At 43.9% G+C, this 22,970-nt stretch overlaps 1 protein-coding gene and 1 long non-coding RNA gene across 24 annotated transcripts in view; one reads left to right on the forward strand and one right to left on the reverse strand.

Moving 5' to 3' along the window:
- SLC6A6 (solute carrier family 6 member 6) overlaps positions 1 to 22,970 on the forward strand; it is a 117,133-nt gene that overhangs the window by 45,233 nt on the left and 48,930 nt on the right. For 13 of the 23 annotated variants that reach the window (XM_062008524.1, XM_062008535.1, XM_062008526.1 and 10 more), the window contains one exon: positions 20,483 to 20,518. The exons of 5 other annotated variants lie outside the window; for them this stretch is intronic. Coding sequence is in view for 2 of the 18 variants with exons in the window: in XM_062008546.1 (XP_061864530.1) it covers positions 16,542 to 16,560; positions 20,483 to 20,518 (55 nt within the window). In the remaining 16 variants the exon portion in view is untranslated. Of the gene's footprint in view, positions 1 to 15,781; positions 15,999 to 16,541; positions 16,561 to 20,482; positions 20,519 to 22,970 lie in introns of those variants that run through there. 5 more of the 23 variants (XM_062008522.1, XM_062008533.1, XM_062008546.1 and 2 more) reach the window with 3 other exon arrangements.
- Positions 8,088 to 15,547, reverse strand: LOC133626852 (uncharacterized). Its single transcript, XR_009819800.1, has 3 exons — positions 14,100 to 15,547; positions 12,890 to 13,080; positions 8,088 to 12,757 (listed from the first exon to the last, which is right to left on the reverse strand). It is a non-coding gene; the product is annotated as an uncharacterized LOC133626852 (long non-coding RNA).

Raw genomic sequence — 22,970 nt, forward strand, 5'->3', positions numbered from 1 at the left:
GTTTTCTCTTCCATCACAGCTTTTGATTTTTGTACCTTCCTTTCGTTTTGCCTGTGGAGGCACTCCCTGGCAGTGAACTCATGCCTTCCCTCTCCTATTATATGTTCCATTACCAAAGGTGAATAATCAAGACAAATATGAAGAACAAGAGAAGTATGTACTTGCTTACTCAGATAATGAACATAGAGGGTGAAATCACCTCAGTCCTGAATTAAAAACAACTTCAGGATGCTGTTACAGTGGCGAAAGATACTGGAAGGAGATGGGGTGTGTTGTGTTGATGTCAGTGGTACTTTTCCTTCCTTGAACTTCTCCTTATGAGGGTAATTGTTGAAACCTTTCTTTAACCTGAGTATTAACTTTAAGAAAGAAAACTGTGGCTAGTGGTTTAAGTCAGTTTCTCCAAGACAACTAGTGGCATGGCTCTGTTCAGCCACTGATCTGTTCAGGGTATTTTCACAGATTGAGCATAAATTTGCCCCATTTGTGGCCACCTCTGCAATCATATGCAGAGCTCCAGAGAAGCAGCCCTGCCATCTCCCTGCCTTGGTCACCCTATGTCAGACATTGACTCGGATCAGTCTTGCCCTTATGGCAGCTACACTATGTCTGACCCCTGCCTGGGTGTACAAAGGTGGGAAAAGGGTGGGCCGTTTCCTGAGCTTAAACAACCGAGCACTGTTAGCTCAGGGACAATTGAGCCTCTGGTGTTTACACTGTCTTTGTCTGGATAAACTGTATGGATACAGTCCCAAAGCAGTCACTAAGAGATTTTCTTCCTGATTTTCATGATGCTAGCATTTCACTCTTAATTTTAGGCGTCCCCATCTTGAATCAATACTTCGAGCCTCTTAAAACTGTATTGCAGTTATGGATTTATTCTTTAGTACCTGTCTTTTGCTGAGGAAACCAAAATTTGGCACAGTTTTATAATGTACAGTCTTCTTGGTGCTCTATAGAAGGTAAATGTCACCTCCCTGTGACAAATTAAGTGATCCCTTTGCACAGTCTACTCAAGTATCCTCAAAGAATTTGACACCAAGGATGTCCCAAGGGATTGGCCTCCCAATGCCACCTTCCAGGATTTGAGCACTCAGCTCAATGTAAAGCTCAAAATATTGCTGAGGCAGACAGAGATATTCAGTATCTTGCACTTCACAGACATATTTTGCACATATTGGCTTTAATGTAAGAAATTCAGGACAAATCAGCAAATTTATCTTCTTTCAGTCTTTAGCTTGTCTAATTGTGTTACAATGATTGGTCTTCAGCTGTAAGGAAATACAGAAAGCCTCTTATTTGATATGTTTTCAGTAATCCTAAAGAAGCCAATTTCTTTCTCACCAGAATAGCAGAGCCTGTGTTCATTCAGAAACATCTTCCTAAATAACACCACACACATTCTGGACCCATAGACTGGGATAAGACTTCTAGTATAGATGCACTGACGTTCAGTTAACATGCTTATCATTTTCTTCTGGATTCTTCCTTGATTTTTCCTTGATGGTGTGTTATATCTATTAACAGGGGAGAAGGTGCTGTAGAGGTGAGAGCATCTTGTACTCAAGAGATATTGAGAGATAGACTTATCAGGATATTTTGCTTGTCTTTGTATTCAAATTGTACATCATCCTGGGACTGCATGCAGTTTTTCAGCACAAAAAGACATCTGGAAAAAATTCTTAGGGAAAATTACAGATTTAAAATAAAAACAAATATAAGCCCTAGCAAACAACAAACCCTTATATTTGTCCCTAGAGTTTAATGAATAAAAGCTGATAGCATAGAAAGTTCCTGGATTTATCCATCCTCAAACATCCTTTTCTTCCTCAATGACTATTACGCTCCTGAGAAAAAGTCAGAATTGGTCAGATCTAGCCCTGTCATCCTTCAGTGGCTTATTCCTTAAATAAAGAGGCTTTTCCGAGCCTGTTGGTTTCAGATGTTTATTCATTTGTCCTCTTTCCATGGAACTGGCAAGGGCTGCTATTTCTGTATCCAATACCACTGTTATGTCTGTTCCTCTAATCTAGCTACTTATATGGTCTCCACCATTGTAATGTTTGAGAACATCCCAAGAATTAAAAACAAAAAAAGAGAAAAACTGTAGAAGAATAACAAACTCTCTCTTTCTTCCTTCCCAGCCTGATCTTAATAAAAGTCCTGAGTTTTTCTGCTAGGATGTGTATAAGGAACTTACTGAGGAAAAATTGAATTGAAGAAATGGGTCCTACTTCAGCTGTGAAAACAAGAGTGCAAAAGGCTGGCATGGGAGAGGCCACAACGGTGATCTGGGCTGCTACAGGAGTCTGCCAGGACTAGATGTGCTTCCCCTAGTTTTTCTGCTCCTTGCCCCCTGGCTCAGTAGTATTTTCCATGATTCCTGGAATCTAGCAAGTTGTAAAAGTTATGAGGGGCAGAGGGTAGATGTGGGGTTTTTGTTTGGGCAAGGAAAACTCTTATTTTTGCCCAGAGATGAGTTGCCCTGATCATCTGTCAGTTGAGGTGTTGGTTCTGTTTATTCTGACCACATTTGGATCGGGATCAGCATTTCTGTATGTCTCTTCTCTATCTTTGTCTGAGGAATGTTGTATACTGAAGTCATCCAAGACAAAATTTATCCTGCAAATTCAGTCTCTGTTTTAGATAGTTTTCTCTTTAGAAGAACTAGTTTTTAATACCTTGCTGGGACCCTGGTCTTACCCAGTTTCAGTGCTGTGGACCTGCAGAGGAAAAGGAATGGCTAATAAGCCTTTGGGTCCATCAGCTTTGGGCATTCTCTGTGAGAAAGGAAGTGAATCCCATGTGTATGAGGTAGGCTAGGTCTTGGTGAAGATCTAGGGGCATTAAATCCTATCTGAGTAAGAACAAGCTGAAGCTCTTGCCATGTGCTCTCAATCCAAAAGCAGCAAATGGAAGAATTACCAATGTGTAAAAATATAAGTAAACACATGCCAGCATTAATTGGAAGAACATGTCCTTCTCACTGACCTTAGCCCATGTGACTGTACCTCTGCTGTCAGGGACATAAGCCCTTGATTTCTTCTCTGTAACCAGTAGACAGAAACCTCATTTCCAGCTCAGGGATTAAACTACACGTGAGGAAAAAGATTGAGTGCATTCTTGACACACCTTTTTTTAGACCTGGATCAATGAAAAGAAGTATCATTATGTCTCATATTTGGGCTGGAAACTAAGCAATTTGCGTACTTGCAGGAATGAGATACAGTCGTCTCAGAAGTTTTTGTTGGCAATAGGACAGGCAGCTGTCAACACTCCAGTGTAGAAGTAGATGCAGCTCATTAGGACAGTTGGATATCATCAGATTAGCTGGGCTTGGAGATAGGGTGAGACAGGAAAACATATGACAAGAACTGGCATCACAAACCCTCCCCCTTGAGAAATACTACCTCAAAACCAAGGAATGTTGTGGTCAGTCATAGACAAAATGAACAGAATATATCCCAATTTAAGGGCAGACTTGCCAAGTGTTTCAGCATGGGTTTCAGTGCCCCTGGTACACATAAAAGTTACAGCATCAGTTCTGGATTAGTTACTGGGACTCCAGTAACGATGTTCCTGGCATAGCACTCCTTGCAAACACGTACTTTGGAGAAGTTCCCGTATTTTTTTTATTGTCCACTAGAGCTGTGGTGGCAAGCTGTGTGAAATCTGTCCAGAAAACTGAACAAAATCAAAACCAAAGGGAAAAAATCCAACCAGACTTTATTGAGGTGGCAAAGCCTTTCTCCTATAGACTTAAACAAGGCCTGAAATTGAAAGGCTGTAAGAGTGATGGAGGCAGTTTTAGATATTTTTTCAGTGCCCTTATAAGACTGCTGGAAATATCTTGCTCAGTTCTGGTACCAGAAAGATGCTTGCAGGCAAAAACAATTCAAAGATGAATAGCAAACAAAAGCAACAGCAAAACATACCGAAGTGGCAGCAGGGACTTGTTTTGAAGAAAGCTTAAACAGACTTGGATGAGTGACAGACAAAGGTAGCCAAGGTCCTCGACAATACTCAATGTGCATTTGAAAAATGTAAACGGCAGCAGGCAGATGAAGTGTCAGCATGCATTGCCATGATTTGTTTTTGTGTTCAAAACCTCTTTGTTCTAAGCACACTTCTCTTTTCAGAGCTTGAGCCTTAGCTTTGCAACCCAAGCAGCAGGGATACCTTGTGTTTCTTTAGGACTTTTCATCGGATGATCCCCAAGTGCTTTACAAGGGTTCATTAAAGGAACTTCACATTAAAAACTTAAAAAAAAGAAAAGAGGATTAATTTATTTCTCCCAAAATACAGTCAGCTCTGAAGTGAAGTAAAAGAAGACTTTGGATTCTCCAGTGGACAAAACTCTTTTCCTCTTACGTCACGACAGAGTCACAAAGCATGTTATCTACTCTTAGTTCGTATCTGGGGACACTGTGAGCGAAGGAAAGAGCAGTTCCCCAGTCATCGAGAGTCCACTGCAACAAGCAGCACCAGGGCTAGAAATTTTATCAAATTAAACATAGGGGAGGAATAAAAGAGATAGAATTGCAATTTCCATGAAGGGTGTTAGGCTCGATCATCGTAACTGCTGCCTCCATTTTTAATAATTGTGAGGATGTAGTCAAGAGTTCAATGTTATTTCTCTGCTGAGCAGCACCTCTGCTTACTCATTGCTGATTTAAGGTTGCTAGAGCAACATCAAACCCACTTCCTATAGAGCATAGATGTGCTCTGCAGGCTTCCCAGGCCTATATAGTTAGCAGAAGTTACGAAACTTCATGGAGGAAGTACACTGCAAAGTGGTAAGAGGTGTAGAAACTTTAAATGGGGATGTAAGTTCAACCACTTCTTAGTCAATGCTAAGAGAAAATAAGGGTGTGATGGTCTTATATTTAAAAAACTTCTTTATTCTCAAGGCCACTTTTATTCAGTTAATAATCAAGAGCAGTCTGCTTTATAAAGAAACCATTTTGTTTAAATTTTAACAGCTCCTTTAAAATGCTATTTCTGTGCACACTGTGTGACATTGTTTAAAGCTTTGGACTCGTATTCACCGTTCATTTAGCTTTCATTACTGACAAAATCTCAAATGCCAGAGGATGTGCAAAACCTGCTGGCTGATTTGAAAGATCTTCCGGTGTTGGAAATTTTTCTAATGATGAAACACTTTATTAATTGCTTCCATTTGATCTGATTACTGGTTACTGCCACGTGAATCCTGAGGGCTTTGCAATAAGGAAGATCTGAATTCCTTAAATTATAATTTCTGGGGTTACACTAAAATGCAGTGTAAAAAACAGCATTTATTGTTTTTCAGACTATTCTCAGTTTCAAATATATCTTTCATGAGACTTCAGCTGAGAAAAAACAAAGAACTCACATCTAGGTTGTTTACTAACAAAATCCCCAATGATTTCTGTAGAATTTGATTTACTACTCGATTGTATTGTGGTGATTCTGGGAAGGAAAGTTTAAGATTTGCTTAACCTAGAGTTTATTTTCCATTACACTCCCTACTGAATTCTGTGAATTGAGGAATGCTTGAGTAGTGTTCTTAAGATAGTATGTTAAAAGTGTTCCCAGTACTTTTGATGTTGAGCTTTTGCTTGTTGGCTGTAACAGTAATACCAAGGTGCCCTCACCTCAGTGTTTCCTTGTGGTGAGGGGTCTGGTGTCTTCTAACCAGATCCCCATGCCCAACAACAGCTGCAGGAAGGTGTTGGACTAATGGTATGACATAAATGCAAAGAAAATGCCCTTTGTTAGAAGACAAATTCCAGCAGTGTGACCTGTTGGGCTGGAAGGCAAGTACCCACCACAGACCCACTGTAAACAGATGAGGTGTGTTTAAAACTAGGTTGTGCAAAATATTACAGACTATACAGTATGCAGTGGCTTGGCCCAGGCAGGGAAACATCTGACTTGCAGGATGCTGGAGGTCTGCAGAGAATCCCATGGATCTTGGGCTTCTCTTCCACCTCTGATTTGTGCCCTGCCAGCATCTGAGCGAGTTACTGTCCTGCCATGTGATTTGTTTTATAACCCAGAGGGGACAGCTGAATTCCTTCTACAGCAACAATATTTTTTTGTGATGCCAATGCCATGACCTTTATTCATGAAAAACAAAGTACAAATGGAGAAAGCAGGGTGGAGCTCTGTCAGAAATGTGATGTAAACAGCTGCAAAGATGTAGCTGTGCTCTTCCAAAGCAGTTTCCCACCAGGTAGGAATCAGAGCAGCAGGCATTGCAAACACAGCAGAGATCCTTTCTGATATTTTGTTAAGCTAATTGCCTATACCTGAAAGCAAGGTCTAATAAAAATTGCCAAATTGAACTTTCGATCAGATTAGACAACAATAGCTTCCAAAGGATTCAATGGAAACAAATTCCCATTTGAGGTATCTGCTAACATTTTAAAACACCCCAGGCTCTTCTCAAGCGTTTGTGAAAGTAACACGAACAATTCAGCAGCAGAAGAGCTCCCGTTTTGTTGTGGAAACAGTGTCTACAGTACCCTTAAAAATTCATCCTGAGGCAAGTTTGAAATAATTCATGTTTTTGCTCTTTCAAAAATATCTTCATGTTTGGAGCAAGCAGCGGTGATGCTGCTGGAGAACAGCAGAAACATGCCTGTATCTTACTGGGAACACTGGGAGCTTGGTCTCTTAGTAGGGAAGTGAAATTCAGGCAACAGCATTGGCAAAGCTGCAAAGAGCTATAGGGTGGCATGAATTTAGCTTGAGGAAAAACACGAATTTAAAGCAGATGGAGTGGTCATGTGGCAGTGTCCACTGCTCTGGCTGGAGATGTCGTCTGTGAGCTGAGCTCTGACAGGTCAGAGGATTTGCCTCCATAAATGCCGTATACTCTTCCACATGCCTTCACAGGACCTCTGCAGGAATTGGGAGGAGAAGCTCCCTGGAGTCCACCACACCCTCTGCTGTGTGCCTCTACTCAGTGATCTACTCAGCTCTGTCACCAGGCAATCCCAGGGCCTGGCTGCTCCAGACAATGCCTGGTCACTGCTAAAATCCAGCCTGACCACACAACTCCTCTGCCACCTGCCCCAGCCATGCCATCAGTCTTTCTACTGACAACTCACTGCAGGATAACACAGAGGAAGGGTGTCTTTGTGAAGACTCAGGGCATGCCAAGACGGTCAGGGCATCCCAAGAGGGTCAGCACATCCCGTGGGTCACCTGGGATGCACTTTCCAAGGAGACACAGGAGCCTGGGAGCACGTTCTCACACTCCTCTTCATGAACTATATGAGCCTGACAAGCAAACAGGCAGGAGTGAAAATAAGAAAACTTTAGGTCTTTGGCTGTCACAGATGATAAGAGAAAATTGCTCAGTGCTACAGGCAGCCTGTGAGCAACTGTGCACAAAATATTAACTGTTTGTGGGCCATTTAACAATCAGCAAGTGTTAAGATTGGGCTTTGATACAAATCAGAACTAACTAGCATTGAACAAACAGATTTAGAGGCACAAATCCGTATTTCTTGTGCTTTGCACTGAGCCTATTCCACACCCTACCTTCTCCACGTCCTCCTGTGAAGAGACAACAAAGTGGGATGGCTCAGGCTGGGAGAGACAGGTAGCAGCTGCTCTCTGCAAGGATGCAAGGCTAGGTTACTATTGCTTGCTGAGCAGGATAAGGGTGTCTGGTCATAGTCTAGACTCAGCTAGCACTTTATGTTCTTCATTCATAAGACCCTTAGTGAGTACATGGCAGAGAAAACATGTTCATTACGGAGGTAGTCCTAGATGAATGCATGGTTGACAGATTGGAAGGATCTTGATATGATCTCCTGTGCTGGTGGATCTCAGTGATGCAAACCCATTCATTATTACCAGCTTGTGTTGTGTTTGACATAGTAGCTGCAGGGCTAATTGGAGCAAAGGAGCTCCTGTGTACCTCACAAACCTGAGCCTGAGGTAACTGAGAGTCCTGGGTGGCTTGAAGGAGACCTTACAAGCTCATGTTGTGTGTGTATTGCTTTAAATTAATACATATTGGTGATTTCATGCTACTTTGCTTAGATAGGCATTTAAAATAAACTGATAGCAAATGTTATTAATTGCAAGCGAAGAGACTTTTATTAAGGGACAGCAAATTACAGCTTTCAGAAAGGAAGGTACTTCTAAAAGGAGTAAGGAGACAGACATGAAGTGGTGGCTTCCCCTGAATCCTGGGTTGTGTCCATGCATCCTGTCAACTCTTCTTATCCCTGGCTGCATTTGCAGAGGAGAGACTTGATGAAGGTATGCAGGGTGTTTTAGATGAAGGCTGGGAATACAACACGTGTGCATTGGCCAGGCATGGTGAGGCTGCCAGTGTATGGGGTTTGGGGCACTTTTATCTCGTTAGCACCTGTTTTTGCCTGCTCCAGAGCAGTGTGGCTTCCAGGGTGTGCTGCCTCGCAGCTCCGTCTCTCACTGTCAGCCCCTTCTGCCACAGGCCCCACACTGAAGGCTTGGAAAAGGTCAAAGAAATTCCCTTTCCTTCAGCTTCTCTTCTTCCTAAATGGGTCAGTCCTTCAAGGGGTGGGGAGGGAATGCCTTGTAAAAATACAGTTGTCAAGGCCACCTCTAAACAATATGGTAGACTTGCACATCATTAGCATATAAGAGACAGGCAAGAAAATCTCCTAAAATACTGCCTTTCCTCAAAACAACACCAAGTGAGTCACTTTGGCCTCAGGTCAGCTCAGGAGCTCACTGCCCAAGAAGAACCCGAGTAAACTTACCAAAACCTGTATCTGCCCAGGTTGGCAGAGAGGTATCCCAAAAGAGAATTGCAGGGATGCCACAGTAAATATTACTGAATTTATTTTAGGCAGCAGAGGTCCTGGCTGAAAGATCACTTGAGAGCATGCCAAAGGCCCAGAAAAGGTAACTGCTCAGGAAGGCTCAAGGTCACCCATGCCTGCTGGCCACTGGCCTCTCCTCAGCAATGTCATGCTGCCCTCCGGAGTGACACACCATGAGGAGGTGAAAGCTGAGGCATCCTCCTCGGAGCACATGGGCAATGCTTGAAGTGTTTGTGCCCAGGCTGTGCCAAAGAACAGCAGGCATGGACATGCCAGGAGCTGTCTGAACCACCATAAGTGGGTAGCACAGAAGATGCTGCCACATCACTGGGCTGGTTAAAAGCCAAGCTCCCAAAGCCAACCCTGCCTCCCCTTGCCACCAGATGCAATTTGTTTTGCATTTGGACTGGAAGTCCAGGAAACCAAAGTGATATGTTTTTAAGTTTCGGTTACATGTTTGCTTTCCAGTTTTGTCAAAATCACGTAGCTGGATGAGCAGTTACTGGATAACTTGCAGGGTTTGTCTGAAATTTTCTATTTTTTTTCTAGACACTCAAGCATTTGATGTCCTTTCTCTCTCTGCTTGCAGTGCATTAATTCATCTAGCTAGAAACTCTATCTGTTTGAGCTGGTAAAAGCATGAATTTGAGAATGGGGTTTTTTATCATACAGTATTTTCTCTTTGTGTTTGTCTACACCTGCCAATGTAATTTCTCAGAATATACTAGGTACTTTGAAATCATTTTTTATACACTTTTTCTTCATAAGTGTTTCATCATCACTTAGAGAAGGAAACTGAAGGACCCATAAACAAAGGAAAAGAAACATAAGCATGTATAGTTTGACTCAAGTGAGCACTTTTCTTCCTTTTCTGTGAGTTTAATCCGTTGCCTTGTCTGGATCAGTCACATAAGTCGAGAGGGCTTGGCTGCACCAGTGAGCTCACCACCATAATTTCTGCACTGTTTTCCGCTGCAATGCCTGCTGTCACCTGCTGATGTGCTCAGGCCAAGCCTGCCCTGCTCAGTGACCAGCTCCAAATGAAAGTAGAAGTGGTTCTTCATGGCAGCTTCAGACTCTGCTGACCTTTTATTGCTTTCAGAGTAGGTCTGACACAACTTCTTCCCCATCATAACATCTCCTGTGGCTTCCCAGCTTTCACATCAACTTTGCAGTACCTGTGTAACTATCTCTGCTATGCAGCAGCTGTTCTGCTCGTGAGGCCAAGAAAATCTCTCTGATGACCATGCAGTAGCAGAATATTTAGCTGCAGCATGACGAGTATGATATTAGCAGGGTAAGAGGTATGGCCAAAATGTGTGTCATTTCCAGGCACTACTTGTGCTACTGGAGTAGTACTAACAGGACTGAAAACATTAAGTGTGGACATGTGCAAGGACATGCCAAATAAGCAGGATTTACTTTGGTCTGCAGACAAAGCTGTGAGTAGCTCAGTGAGGCACATACGCGCTTCTTCCATGCAAGAGTGACTATCACCTTAACTTAGTGCCTTTCTGCTCAAACTGTTCTGCATTGTGTCAAATAATGACTCCAGAATTAGATCCAATGAGATGACATTATTTTGCAGCAAGTAGTTCAGAGACTTTGCCTTTTCAGGGCTTGGATTCTGGTTATTAATAGTATAATTTGCCTTCTTTTGAAAAAATGAATTCATGTGATAAAGAGGAACTTTATGTATCAAATTCTGATGTAGAACTTCTGGTATGAGTGCTCTTGCAAAATACAGAAGTGAAAAATGCAGGTTGTGTGGCAGAAATTTGTTTTATTTTGTGGGTTTTTTTGCAAATTTGATATGATTGGGCCAGTAAAGAACAATGCCAACGTGAAAAAAATCCATTACCCATCAATCTTGTCACATTTTGGGCAAATTTAGGTAGGCATTGAAAGATTTGATAAGAACTGTTATGTAATGGTTCAGGCAAAAAAAAAAATGATTAAAAGAGATAAGTTACCATACATCCAGTACTAGGTAAGCGGATTAAAAACTGGGCAATGCAATAACTGGATTTACTAATGCCACATAAAATAAAAAGATGAGCACAAATTTGGGCTTCTGCACAGGGCAAATGCTGCAGAATTTTCCTCAGGGAACAATCCTCTGTTGGCAAAGCATGGTCAAACAGAACAAACAAATCTTCTTTGTCTTTAATTGTTGTGATTCTGTTTAAAAGTTGTAAGACATCGATTTTAGCATGAGGAATGCAGTTATGAAAGAAAATGGGTCTCCTGAATTTTCAGTGATTGTCTAAAATCCACACACACGCTGGTTATTTTAATTTAAGGAAAAAGGATTTTGTTTCTTTATCCTCTTACATAACACTGGATCTATTCTCCCTTGAACATACAAGTATGTTTATCATTAATCTTAAAGGGAAACAGTCATCCTTCAAAATCCTTTCTGAATATCTATTTTTCTTTTCAAGTTTGATCCCAAATGACTGGATATGAATTGAAAATGAAAGCAAGTTATTGATTTTTTTAATCAGATTACTTTAACTTCATTCAGGCATAGTTTTTTTTTTTACTGTTCTTCCCAACAGCAACAATGAAGAAAAGAACAGTTTTAGAAGTGACTTCAAAAATGCAAAACATAGTCTGTACAGCCTCCAGCAGGAGACAGGGTACCTGTTACTGGTTTTAGCCCATTTTTGTGAAACTGGCTGGCTTTCAGTTTGGAGACATTCTTTAGTAATACCTATGTTTTTCATTCTATAGTACATGCCTTTTGAGGACTTTAAAATGTGCAGGAGCTCTTGAAAATCCTGGTGAAAACCTTTGGATCATAGAATCATGGAATCAGTTGGTTGGAAAAGGCCTTTATGATCAAGTCCAACCACTAACCTAACAGTGCCAAGCCCACCACTAAACCATGTCCTGAATATCTAGAGAGTTTTTGAATTCCAGGTAGCTGACTGTCAATTAGCTTGAGACATTTTGCTTTTCCCAAAGCCAGAGGAACAATTTTGGTTCCAGGCTATCTGGTTCCTCTGGGTTTAAGAATCAGCCCCTGTGAAGGAACAGGCATTTCTAAACTCAACTATTGTTTGGAAAGGGCCCACTCCAGCCCTTCAGCCTTGCGAAGTTCCTCAAGCTAATTTGTAATTAGCTTGAGGTATGGAAAAGACCAGTACAGGGAATCCCATAATGGCTAAGCAGTCTCAAATATAAGCAAAATTGGCCACCTGTAGCATCAAAATCAGATAATTTAATGCCAATGGGGCTACTTTCCAAGCAGCTCCGTGGGTTTTGTTGGACTTGTGTTGGACTTGTGAACAGTGTGGGGCTCCATCACCAGCAGGTTCACACGATGAGGATTATACCAAAAACACCAGTCATGTTTTGATTTCTGTTTGCTATCTTATTTGTATATGAATTAAATGGGTAAACTGAGAAAAATTAACTGTCTGGGACATAATTTCATCTAAAATAAACACACTAAAACTACAGCAACTTAGTGGATTGCATGGATTAGTGGGATATCCTGCTATGTAATAGCAATAGCATCCATTTTATTCCCTGATTTAGTAATGCTTAAAATCTTCAATCCAGAGTCACTGCATGATGGGCAAATCTCTTACAAAATCTGCCTCCCTTTTTCAGTCTCATGATCCTTTGCTACACGGGGGAACCCCAAAGGCTGACCACACATAGCTTCATGTAGGGAATTTGTGTTTGAAGAATTGTTAATGAGATGGACTTATTCAGACTATCTTTTTGTCATTCTGGTTTATACTCTTCTTTACAGACAGTGCTGTCCATTTGTCTCCTAGATTTCTGCTGGACTTTGTGTCTGGATAAATTTAGCCTTTTGTTGTTTTAATGTTTATATGTAAAATGTTACCAGTCCTTGCAAAGCTATCTCCTTGTTCTTGCTCTGCCTTGGTCTTGAGTTCGTGAAACATCATCTTCCCTTTAGCAGCCACACACTGAAAAGAGACAAGTTTTTCTCCTGAAAAAGCAAGCAATAATCTATCCATTTTGATTTTTAAATGAATGAGAAGTTGCTGAAGAGCATGTTTTGGATCTCAGTGTGATATTCCTCCCTCCATCCACCTCACCTGACAGAAACTTGATCTAACTTGTGTTAATATGCATCCATCTGCGAAATTAGGCACTTGCATCCCTGCCCCTCGAGACCTTTTTTTCGGGATGCAAACACAGTGACTCTCTTCTGACTTTCATGCCTTCTTGGTAGATTTCCACACGTTGCAGGCGAGCTGGGGATTTGTCCCAGTGTCTTTTTTAAACCCTGTGACCCAGACACGGAGATTAAAAAAAAGAGTTATGTTATTGGATTAAACAGATACAAGAGGTGCTCACTGTATCAGCATTCAACACCTTAACATTCCAGGACGCAGTTCAGCATGTTAATGGCCAAAATAGTCTCCAAGGAAGAGGGAAAACGAAAAGGAAGGTGTTTGCTAATGTATGCCTTGGGCTGGGGTGCAAAATCCTGCTGCTCTGGCTGGTCTGCAAAGCAGCGACAGGCACATTCTGCTCTGCTTTCTATAGGATCTTAATACTGCATACACTTGACATTGGGTATACAAGTCATAAGAACGACACCTACCTGTTACCAGAGTGATTTTGACCTCTCTTTGTTAAGTTTGGGTCAAAGTGAGGTTTTTAAGGGATTAGGCTTGATTACACTCCCAATGGCACCAGGGCATATTGAAACCAGTAGAACTGCAGAAGTAAAAATACTACTAGATTAAAGCCAGACTTACAGGAAAAGGATAGTAATTTCAGGGACCATTTATGTGCTTAATATTACACACATGCTTTGTAATTTGGGCTCTGACTTGTGATTACAGTTACGTAAGAGAGGCAGAAGAGCCAGAGGCATTAGCGCTGCCGTATGCTGCTGCAGCTGAAGGCAGAGTTCCCCCAGATACTCATCAGGCACATTCTCTGAAGTTGTGCTGTGTTATAGTGAAACAGCAGTGATGCCCATATTTATGACACAAAAGGGCTAATTATTATTATTATCATTATTCCACTCAGTTCCAGGTACTGTTTAAGTGCCTCTGACTTCAAAAGAGCTTTGGCTGTTGGGTTTTTTTTACCTCAAACTTCATTTTTTTTCCTTTAAACACAGAGTCCAACCATGTGCTCTGTGTGGCTGACTTTTAATAAGTGAGGAACAAGCTCAACAAGAGACAGCCAGAGACAAAATAGAGCCTTTGATTCCTCTAGAGAACTTGAGCAAAATATTCCACTGCTGTCAGTGGTACAGCTGTGCTGGCAGGATCCCCAGCCGCTACTTACATTTCACCGATGTGACTGCCGGTTCCTAATCTGCATCGAGGCATCCTCCCTGCAACCGAACGAGTGGCTGCGCTGGTGAGAAAGGTTTTGCTTAGTTCCCTAGCGCGGCTAGAGCCGCTTGTGTTTGTGGTCCCTCGTGAAGTCTCACCGAACGCCAGCTGCCTGCAGTGAAGGATACCTACGAATCCGAAGCTGCAGTACACAAGAAACCTGAATCAGAAGACGTAGGTGGCAGCATGCGCTGCATCGTGTTATTAGTTAAACCAGGCTGTTTTAGTGGGGATATGCCATCAATTAGCTGCATATATCCTATACCTGTATCCATTTCTCGATTAAGGGACTTGTTTTGTAAATCAGCTCAGATACTGAAAAACCACTGAATGCACTGGTGTCAGGGAAAATTGCTTGTGTGACTGTGGCACACTATGTTTGGCAGACTGTACTGCCAGCAAGGGGTGCGCAGGAAAGGTGGAGCTCTCTGTGCTTTTGCATCGACCAGACAAGGAATTCAACCTTTTCTAGAGACCTCCCTTGAGGCTGTTGTGATGGACTGTGATTCCCCTCCAGCAGTCTGGGCACAGGTGATGTGCTCTAAAGGTGTGCTCTCCAGTGACTGCCATCCTTGTTTGCGATGTAGGAAGGTAGAATCCCGTGTCTGTGAAAGCCTGGGAGGGCAGGGCTGTGGGGACTGTTTGTTCTTTGGTCCATCTCTGCTGTTCCCAGTGCTAGGTTAGCACTGCAGGATTTCTTGTCAAATACTGATGGCCAAACAGCTCCTTCCCCCCCCGCTCTGCTCCCACAATGCAAATGGTATTTTGCAGCACAGAAGACCTTACTAAGTCTTCAGCAGGGGTTATATGAAAATGCCTACTGAGTCTGCATGATGCTGTATCCTTTCGTTAACAGAACTAGCGGAGATGTGGGCAGGAGAGCAGAGACGCGTTTGAGTCATATACCCAGTTGCCTGCAGGAGAAAAGCACTGGCTTTTGGTGCAATGAAACCCAATGCAGGATAAAACATTGTCGTGCTCGTCTCTCCTGCCGATCGTCCCCGACGTACTTTCTTCTCCAGCTGCGAACAGGGCTGATCGGTGTCGGTGACTGCTCTTGCGGGAGGAGACTGAGAAGAGCAGGGAGATCGCAGTCTCCCAGTCACCTGCCAGGCCACTTTCCCTTCTGCTTCCTCCAGCAAGAGACGAGTGCCGAGACCAAATGCCCCAAAAGCCCGCCCGAGCGGCCCCGGGTCCAGAGTCCGAGCCCCTGGAGGGTAACGTAGCCGCGGACGAGCAGATGTAGGTCCCGGGCGCGGGGACGGGCGGCGCCGGTGCCAACGCCGTAGGATGCTTTGTCTGCTCTTTGTGTAAATTACAAAAAAATGTACAAAAAACAAAAAATTCAAGAGCGGAGAGCCGCGGCAAAGCAGCAGCAGCAGCTCTCCGCTCCGCTCCGCGCCCCGCAGCCGCGGGACGAGGGCCGGCTCCCGCCGGGCCGGCTCGCGGGCGGCCCCGCTGCCCGCAGGGGAACGCGGACGGCCCGGGTCGGCCCCCCCGGCGGCGGCGGCCGCTGCCCCGCACCCGCCCGCCCCTCCCCGCCGCCCCGCGGCCGCCTGCCAGCCCGGGCTCCGCCGCCGTGTCTGCGGCATGGCCCCTCCTCCCCCACACCCCTTCCTTTAGGCTCCCCCCTCCCCAGCAAAGAAGAGGCCGTGCCGGTGTTTTTCCACTCAGCAGGATGGGTGATGCTCAAAGCTCCCTCATTAGACAACAGACACGAGAGGTCAGGAAGAAAGCGCTTATAAATTACCGTTTCCTCCCGCTCGGCGCTGCTAGTCGCGCCGCACCGCTCCGCCGGACGCGCCGCAGGGGCGCAGGAACGCGCAGGCACCGCGGGCAGCAGACGCAGGTACCGGCGCCTCGCGGGCGGGCGAGCGGCGGGGACCGACCCCCGCTACCGCGGCGAACAAAGGGCGGCCGCTCCGTGCCCGGCGGAGCCGAGCCGAGCCGAGCCGGGCCGGGCTGGGCTGGGCTGGGGCAGGGGGCGGCGGCGGCGGCGGCCCTTTGTCCGCGCTGCCTCGGGGTGCTCCCGGGCGCACTTTCCCTTCTCCATATATTTATTTATCCTTTCTTCTTCTTTCACACTCTCCCCCTCCCGCCGCCCTCCTTCAGCTGTCTCATCATCCCCGCGTGCTTTTTTTCTCCCCAGCGGTTATTTTCACCCTCCCTCCTCCCTTCCCACCTTGCGTTAAACTTTTTTTTGTGATAACAGTTCGCAGCAATTACCCACTTGCTGGCGGCCCTCCAGCACATCTACGGAGCACGTTTCTCTCCTCGACTATTTCCCCCTTTTTTTTTTACTCTCCCCTTCCCACCCTTTCCCGCTGTATTTTTTCTGGCTGCTGTACGCTAACCTCAAGCGAGGAGGCTGGTACAGGCAATGCTACATCTGATGCTAATAGGCCTACCTGGTGGGTAATACCGCGGGCTGCTTCTTCCTTTCTCCCTAGCTCTCCTTTTCCTTTTATTCTATTGATTCTTGGCGTGCTGAAATCAAAGTTGTGATTGAGGCTTGTAAACAAAACGTGGGGTCTGGACAAGGCAGGTTACCGAGCTCAGCATGGTGAAAAGGGGTGATAATTCTGGGTTCATTTTGGGTAACTTGCATACAGAATTCACTCACTGACTTTCAGATAATGAATGCCCATCTCTGCCTGATACTGTAACAGGCAGCATGTGGGAGGACTTGCAAGGTTTCCATATAAGAACATGGGAGAATTTATTTCACCCAGGCGAAGAAATGTGCAGAGTATGTGTTATTTATGAAACAGAAGGCAAGCTGTGTTTTCCTTAGGCAGCTCAGAGAGTGGCAAAACTTTGTGTTTGGAAACGGTAAAAGTTTATTTTTTCTGTGTAATAAGAGCTACTTTTAAAGGAAAACACTGATGAAAAAAAAAGCAGTGGGAAGGGATCCAGATAAACATGAAGAAATACAACCCCACACATAACCCAGCATGGTTTGTGCCAAGGTGTAAAGGTGGTGTTTTTCAGTTAGTTCCCATTTTTTTAACCGTATTGGGAAAGGCATTAAGAAAATGTGCTGAGAGGAGCTGGTTACGTTGATAGTGCTATTTTGGTAACTGCATTTTTTTCCTTTTTTTTTTTTCCTATTTGCTTGCATGTCAAAATGTTTTGAGTTTTGGACTAGCAAAAGAGTGAGGCAGCCCTGATCGGGGGACGTCTTATCAGCTGCGTAATTCAGGGCTCGGGTGACAGTTGCTACCGGTTTAGATTTTATGGCTTTAGGTTCGAGGGTAAATCAGCCCATTAAAACCTGCTGCTGTGGAATTTGGAGGGGAGAGGCTTTGGTAAGAACCCTGGTGGGTTTTGACAGCTGGGTGTTTGCCTCTGGGTCTGATTTTTGGCTTTGCCTACTTTTGCATGAGTGTTAGGGGAGGATTCCCCTGAAGGTTGTTGGGGTTTTTTAAAGCAAAGCCATATGAGCAGTGGAGGCAGCCAGCAGCACCACGGTGGCACTCAACCAGAGTGAGTTGAGGCTGAAACACAAGTGTGGCAGAAGGAGGTCTTTGTTGCCCTGGTAAAACTGACACTGGCAACTTTATTTTTGGCACTTTCAGAGATAACATCTCTGTGTTTCCTCTTCAACTGTCTCTTCTCTGCTTTACATATTTATTTTTTTCCCCTCTTCTCTCGATTTGCCTGCCTCTCACCTTCTCTGCTCCTTCTCCTTCCCACCTCTTTCCCGGTTTGGGCTGCTCTGAGGCTGTACCCACTGGAGGGCGACAGATGCCTTTCCCTCCCCGTGGGGTCCTGGTGCTGCCCCATGGGTGAGGCGGGACCCAGACCCACCTCCCCTCCCTGCAGTTTGCAGGCCGGGGGAGGAAAGGCCACTTCTTGCTCTAATTTATTAACCTGCTTCCTCTACCATGCAGTGTAAGGGTCATTTTCTGTCATATTTTGCAAAAAGCAGGAGATTGCAGATGGCACCGTGATATTTGGAGGTACTGATAAGGTGGTTGCAGGCTTGGAGATGCTAGATCAGAATCCTGGGGGAGGTTGTCTCTTTGTTTCGGGATCTTGGTCTAGAACCCAGTAGAAATTTTGAATGCTTCAAATGCTTCCATTTAAAAAAATATATTTCACTTTGCTGTGACCAAGAGCAAAATTTGCCATGGTACTCTTTGTTGGTAGTCGCTAATTTGTAGCTTTTGAGTGGGTTACCTGAAGGTTTCTTAAACGTCCAGGGTGAAATATTGGGAGTGTTGCAGGAGGCTTCATTTGTGTGTGAAATGCTGGATGAAAAGAGGTGCAATGTTGCCCAGGGAATGCAGAAGACATTAGGTTGGCTTAGTCTTGCAGCACAGTGCTGGGGAAGACTTCTGTGCCTGAGCACAGGAGATTTGTTAAGCCTCAGTGAGGATCTTGCCTTACAGCTAATCATTGCGGATATTCCAGTGAATTTCCCTTAAATCACTTTTCTGCGTAACCAAAACCGAGCCATATCTTAGTGGCTTCTACCCAGGTCCTGTGGGTTGGGTCTTTCCAAAGAGACTCTCAGGTGGAAGTCTTTCAGCAGGCTGCCACATTTCTTGGGCAGTGATGCTCCCAGGATTTTCATCAATGCACCTCAAGACTCGATAGCAACCCCCTGTTACTCTAATTTTGTCCTTTCTTGCTTTTCCCGTGGCCCATAGTTTTGCCCTAATGGGCAATGGAGCAATGTTGCCCCTATACCCTACTGGCAATGTTGCCAGTTCCCCTAGTAAGGGCAGTCTCTGCAGTGGTGCCTTACCCGGGTTTTTAATCATGCTGGCAAATGACTCTGAAAAGATTATGCTGATTTGTTTCTTTTAAATTTAACCATATTACAACACATAAAAATGGATGGGAAAGCCATGGTAGTTAAAGCCTTTTTCAAGTAATGCTTATTTGATTGCTCATACTAATAAATTGTAGACCATTTAAGAAGTGCAGCTTTGAATTGATTACCCAGTAGGATTAGTGGCTTCGACTTTTTCTCATTGCTAACTTAATTTATGTGACCTGAATGGATCAGGGTTATGTTTTTTAAAGCAGTCTATAGTCCAGTCCTCTCACGTTCTCCATATGCAGAGCTGTATGGTTTTTTGATGCTGCTCTGGATGGACTATTTGCAGTATTGAGTCCTTGGCATTTGGAAGGAAAGTGTGAGGATGAAAATGCAGTGATTTACTATTTGCTGAATTTCTTCCATACGTGCATGTTTGCTTGAATCCTCAGCTGTTGTAGTGCCATGGATTTAATTGATTTGTGCTAGCTGAGTATCATCCCAAGGCATGTAAACTCTAGGCAATACCCTTTAAATTGCTTACAGAGTAGCTAATATTGATATAAGAGAATGTGGTAGAAATTAAGTGAAACTGACATGCTTCGTTGTCCTTTTTTTTCCCCTCTCCAAAACCTGCCGAAAAGGCTCCTGTGCTGCCAGTCAGTGGCTCTGAAACTGTGACTGGTGTCCTACAGCATCTTCTGTGTTTGTATCAGCCTCTCTCTTTTTTTTTTTTCTTATTTTTTTTTTCCAATATATCTAGATTTACACTACCAAAAAGCCACTCAGTGCTGACCCTAAACCCTGCTCCAAGAGCATCCAACAAACCCACCAGCTACCTTGGTGGAAGGGGAGTGTAAATCAAGTGCATGTCTTGCCCATGAGCTTTAGGTGGGAGGCAGCAGCTTGGGTGGCACGTAGCTGCAGGAGGGTGGCTGCTGAGACCCATGAGCTGTTGGGAAGACTCATGCATTTTAGCAGTTAGTAGGTTTCCTGTTGTGGTTCTGTGTCACCCAGAATGGTCACAGCCTCAAAGAATGCCTTCGCTACTGAGGCTGCGTGGCCTGGGTTTGCGTGTGATCGATGCTTGAGTGCTGGTGAGGAGAAAAATGATAACACTGTGCCAAAATGCAGCAGGAGTGCCCTGCTTTAAGGTATCAGTGTAGGTGGACTGCCCACAGGTAGGAGAACAACCCGTATGTTAAACCATGGGATTATCAGTGAGCTGGACTATAGTTAAGAGTTCTTCCTTTTTTGCCTCAGATCACATGACATTTACATTTTATTTCACTGCTACAGTGTAATTTCCTTGCTTGTGAGACAGATGTAGCCAAATTCTCTGCAGTGTTTTGCATAGGATGAAACAAGTGAGAAGTGATCAGTTTGGTACTACTTCAGTGTCTTGTTCTTCAAATACAAGTTCATAGTGATGAAATTCAGCAAACACTGTGCATGGTAACGTTGAAGCATGTCTGACATCTTGCTGGACCCATTTTTTTCCTTTAAAATATTTTCTTTTGCCTTTTCTTTTTCTCTTTTTTTTTTTTTTTTGTTTTCCCAAACAGGAAGAGAAAATCCATTCAGGAGAGACGACTCTTCATGTAAGTGTTACTTATGCTTGTTTATGAAATTACAAAAAAGGTTATAAAGCTCATTAAAACTTTCAAATACTGAACATTTGCCATCTGTTTATAGAAACCAAGTATTGAGCATGTAAAACTAGGCTGTAGTTACACAGTAATAATACTCAGCAACTGTTACCTTTAAATCTATCCCTGCAGTTCTGTGCATATCACTGCAGAATTTAGAAACTATTGCAAAGCACTTTGCAAACATTTAAGCAGCATTCCCATGAAGTTGGTGTGTAAATTCTGGAGGAATGATGTTCAAGTGGTTTGCCCCAAGCAGAGGAGACCCATAAGTCAGAGCTTGTCTTAGCATCCCAGAGTCCTTGATTCCCAAACCCTGTGACGAGTCAGCTTCTCTGCCTTGGATCCTACAAAATCCAAGCTCTGCCTATAGAGCCATTTGTTTGCGTGCATGTGTACTAGTGTGTGCATGTCTACGTGTGGGTAAGAGTGTGAATACACAGATTTGGCCTCAAATAGCCTGTAGATATTTCAGTCCTTTTCTACAACCTGTGGGGATACCAATTAAAATAATAGTAGATGCCACCAGCCATTGCTGAATACTGTTGCAAATGTTTTGTGAAGGCATTTGGCTCCAGACTGACTGCTCAGTCTGGCTGAGCCCAGTACAGTATTCTATATGGGACCAAGAAAGCTGCATGTCCTGAAAATGCACACCATCAAGTGACCCGGTTTGCTTGTAGATCTCGGATTTTGAAAGCTCTTGAGTAGTATAGGAAGCTCTGCTGTGGTATTTCTTCCTAGTAAGTAAATCTAATTCGATGTTATAAGGGTCTGCCTAGATGAAGACTCTCGTTGCCTTCATGCAAAATTAGCTCAGCAAGGAAAATGACTGCATTGTTCCCAATGCAGCACCCGCTTTGCATAGCTTCCAAGCATGTGCTGTGTCCGGTGGCATGGCAAGCCCACGAGCACTCACCTCAGGCTCATTTCCCATAAGTCAACATTTATTCCTTTTTTAAAGAAAATAACCTATAGGTGGGAATTGCAGCACTCCATCTCGCTTGCATAGCAACCGCTGGTTAATATGTAGCAAAACGCCGTGTGGTAACAAATGTTTTTTTGCTATTGTTGAGCTGGAATGTTAGTTCAGCTTCTAGATAAAAGTGGCTTGCGCAAGGTGCTCTGGTAGATCACGATTTCCATGGCTTGTATGGTAGTTCTGTAGGAAAGTGTGTCCTGCTCCTCCTCTCCCATGTGTTTCCCTGTATCTCCCACGTGAACCAGGGGTGGGCTTAGGTGAAGGCAGGGGACTGGCAGCCCTTTGCATCCTGCAAAGCACCAGTGTGGGGTTTATATTAAGCCCATTTCTAGTCAAGCATCTGTTGAAAATGGTCTTTAGTCTGGTTGTGTCTCTAGCAGAAGTGTTGTAAGACGCTTTATTTAATAGCTGTAAACCATAATTGTTCTTTGGCTGGTTTTATGGATGTCATAAGACAATCTTCCAGGAAAAAAAAAAAAGCCAGTAGTAAGTGAAGGACACCCAAAAAAAGATTAAAGAATCCTCCTCATTCCCTGCAGTTGCAATTCTAGCTGAGATTAGCTACAGGGTTTGTAACTTTGAAAAGGCACATTATCATTTGTAAAAGGTAACGAAGGAGAAAATCAAGAAGGCTTTTGATTATAACCATTTGTAGCTCATAGTTTCATTCTAGTGTAGGAAATTCAAACCTCTTAAAAAGCCTATGAATCACATGCTTCCCAGAGATTTTAAATGGGAAATAGTGCAAAAAAACCCACCTTTAAGGGAAGAAGCTCCCAAATAAAGAAGAACTCAAACAGATAAACCCTACAGCAGTGACGGTACAGTGTCTGGAAACTGCAGAATAAGCATGTAGTGCAGATCTGAGGAGTTTTGTCTGGAGATTTTTAGTCTCATAAACAAGTAATTGGGAGCTTCCTAAGTCCAATACATATGCTCCAAAATGAATGAGTAATGAAAGTTTGTGGTCCAGAGGCCATTTGTGGTGCAGCCTTCCATCACCTGCTGTGGCTTTTCAATAGCTAATGGCGAGCTTTGAGCATAAGAGCCTCTCTCTGTGGTTCTGTGCATGAAATATTATGACTTTGACTAAATAACTCTATTTGTGCCTGTCTGCGCATTGGCTCCTCCTGGCTTCCTCAACTGTGTGAGATTCCAAAAGAGAGTTGAACTTCAGGGATGGGAGTGGTGAGCTGTAGCAAAATGGCAGGATCGTGAAACATCCAGGACAGGGACCTCTCCCAGGCCTTGTTCAGAGGGGGTTGACTCCAGTGGTGATGAATGCTCAGTGGGGATTAACCCCTCAGGACTGTGACTTGGACCAGTCACCACTGTGACAGGAGGTGACCACTTTGAGAAAGGACTCTTTGTGACAGTAACCAGCCATATGTAGTTGTAATAAGAAAGGGACCATCTTATTTT

The sequence above is a fragment of the Colius striatus genome, chromosome 15, assembly GCF_028858725.1.
Source record: "Colius striatus isolate bColStr4 chromosome 15, bColStr4.1.hap1, whole genome shotgun sequence".
NCBI lineage: Eukaryota > Metazoa > Chordata > Aves > Coliiformes > Coliidae > Colius > Colius striatus.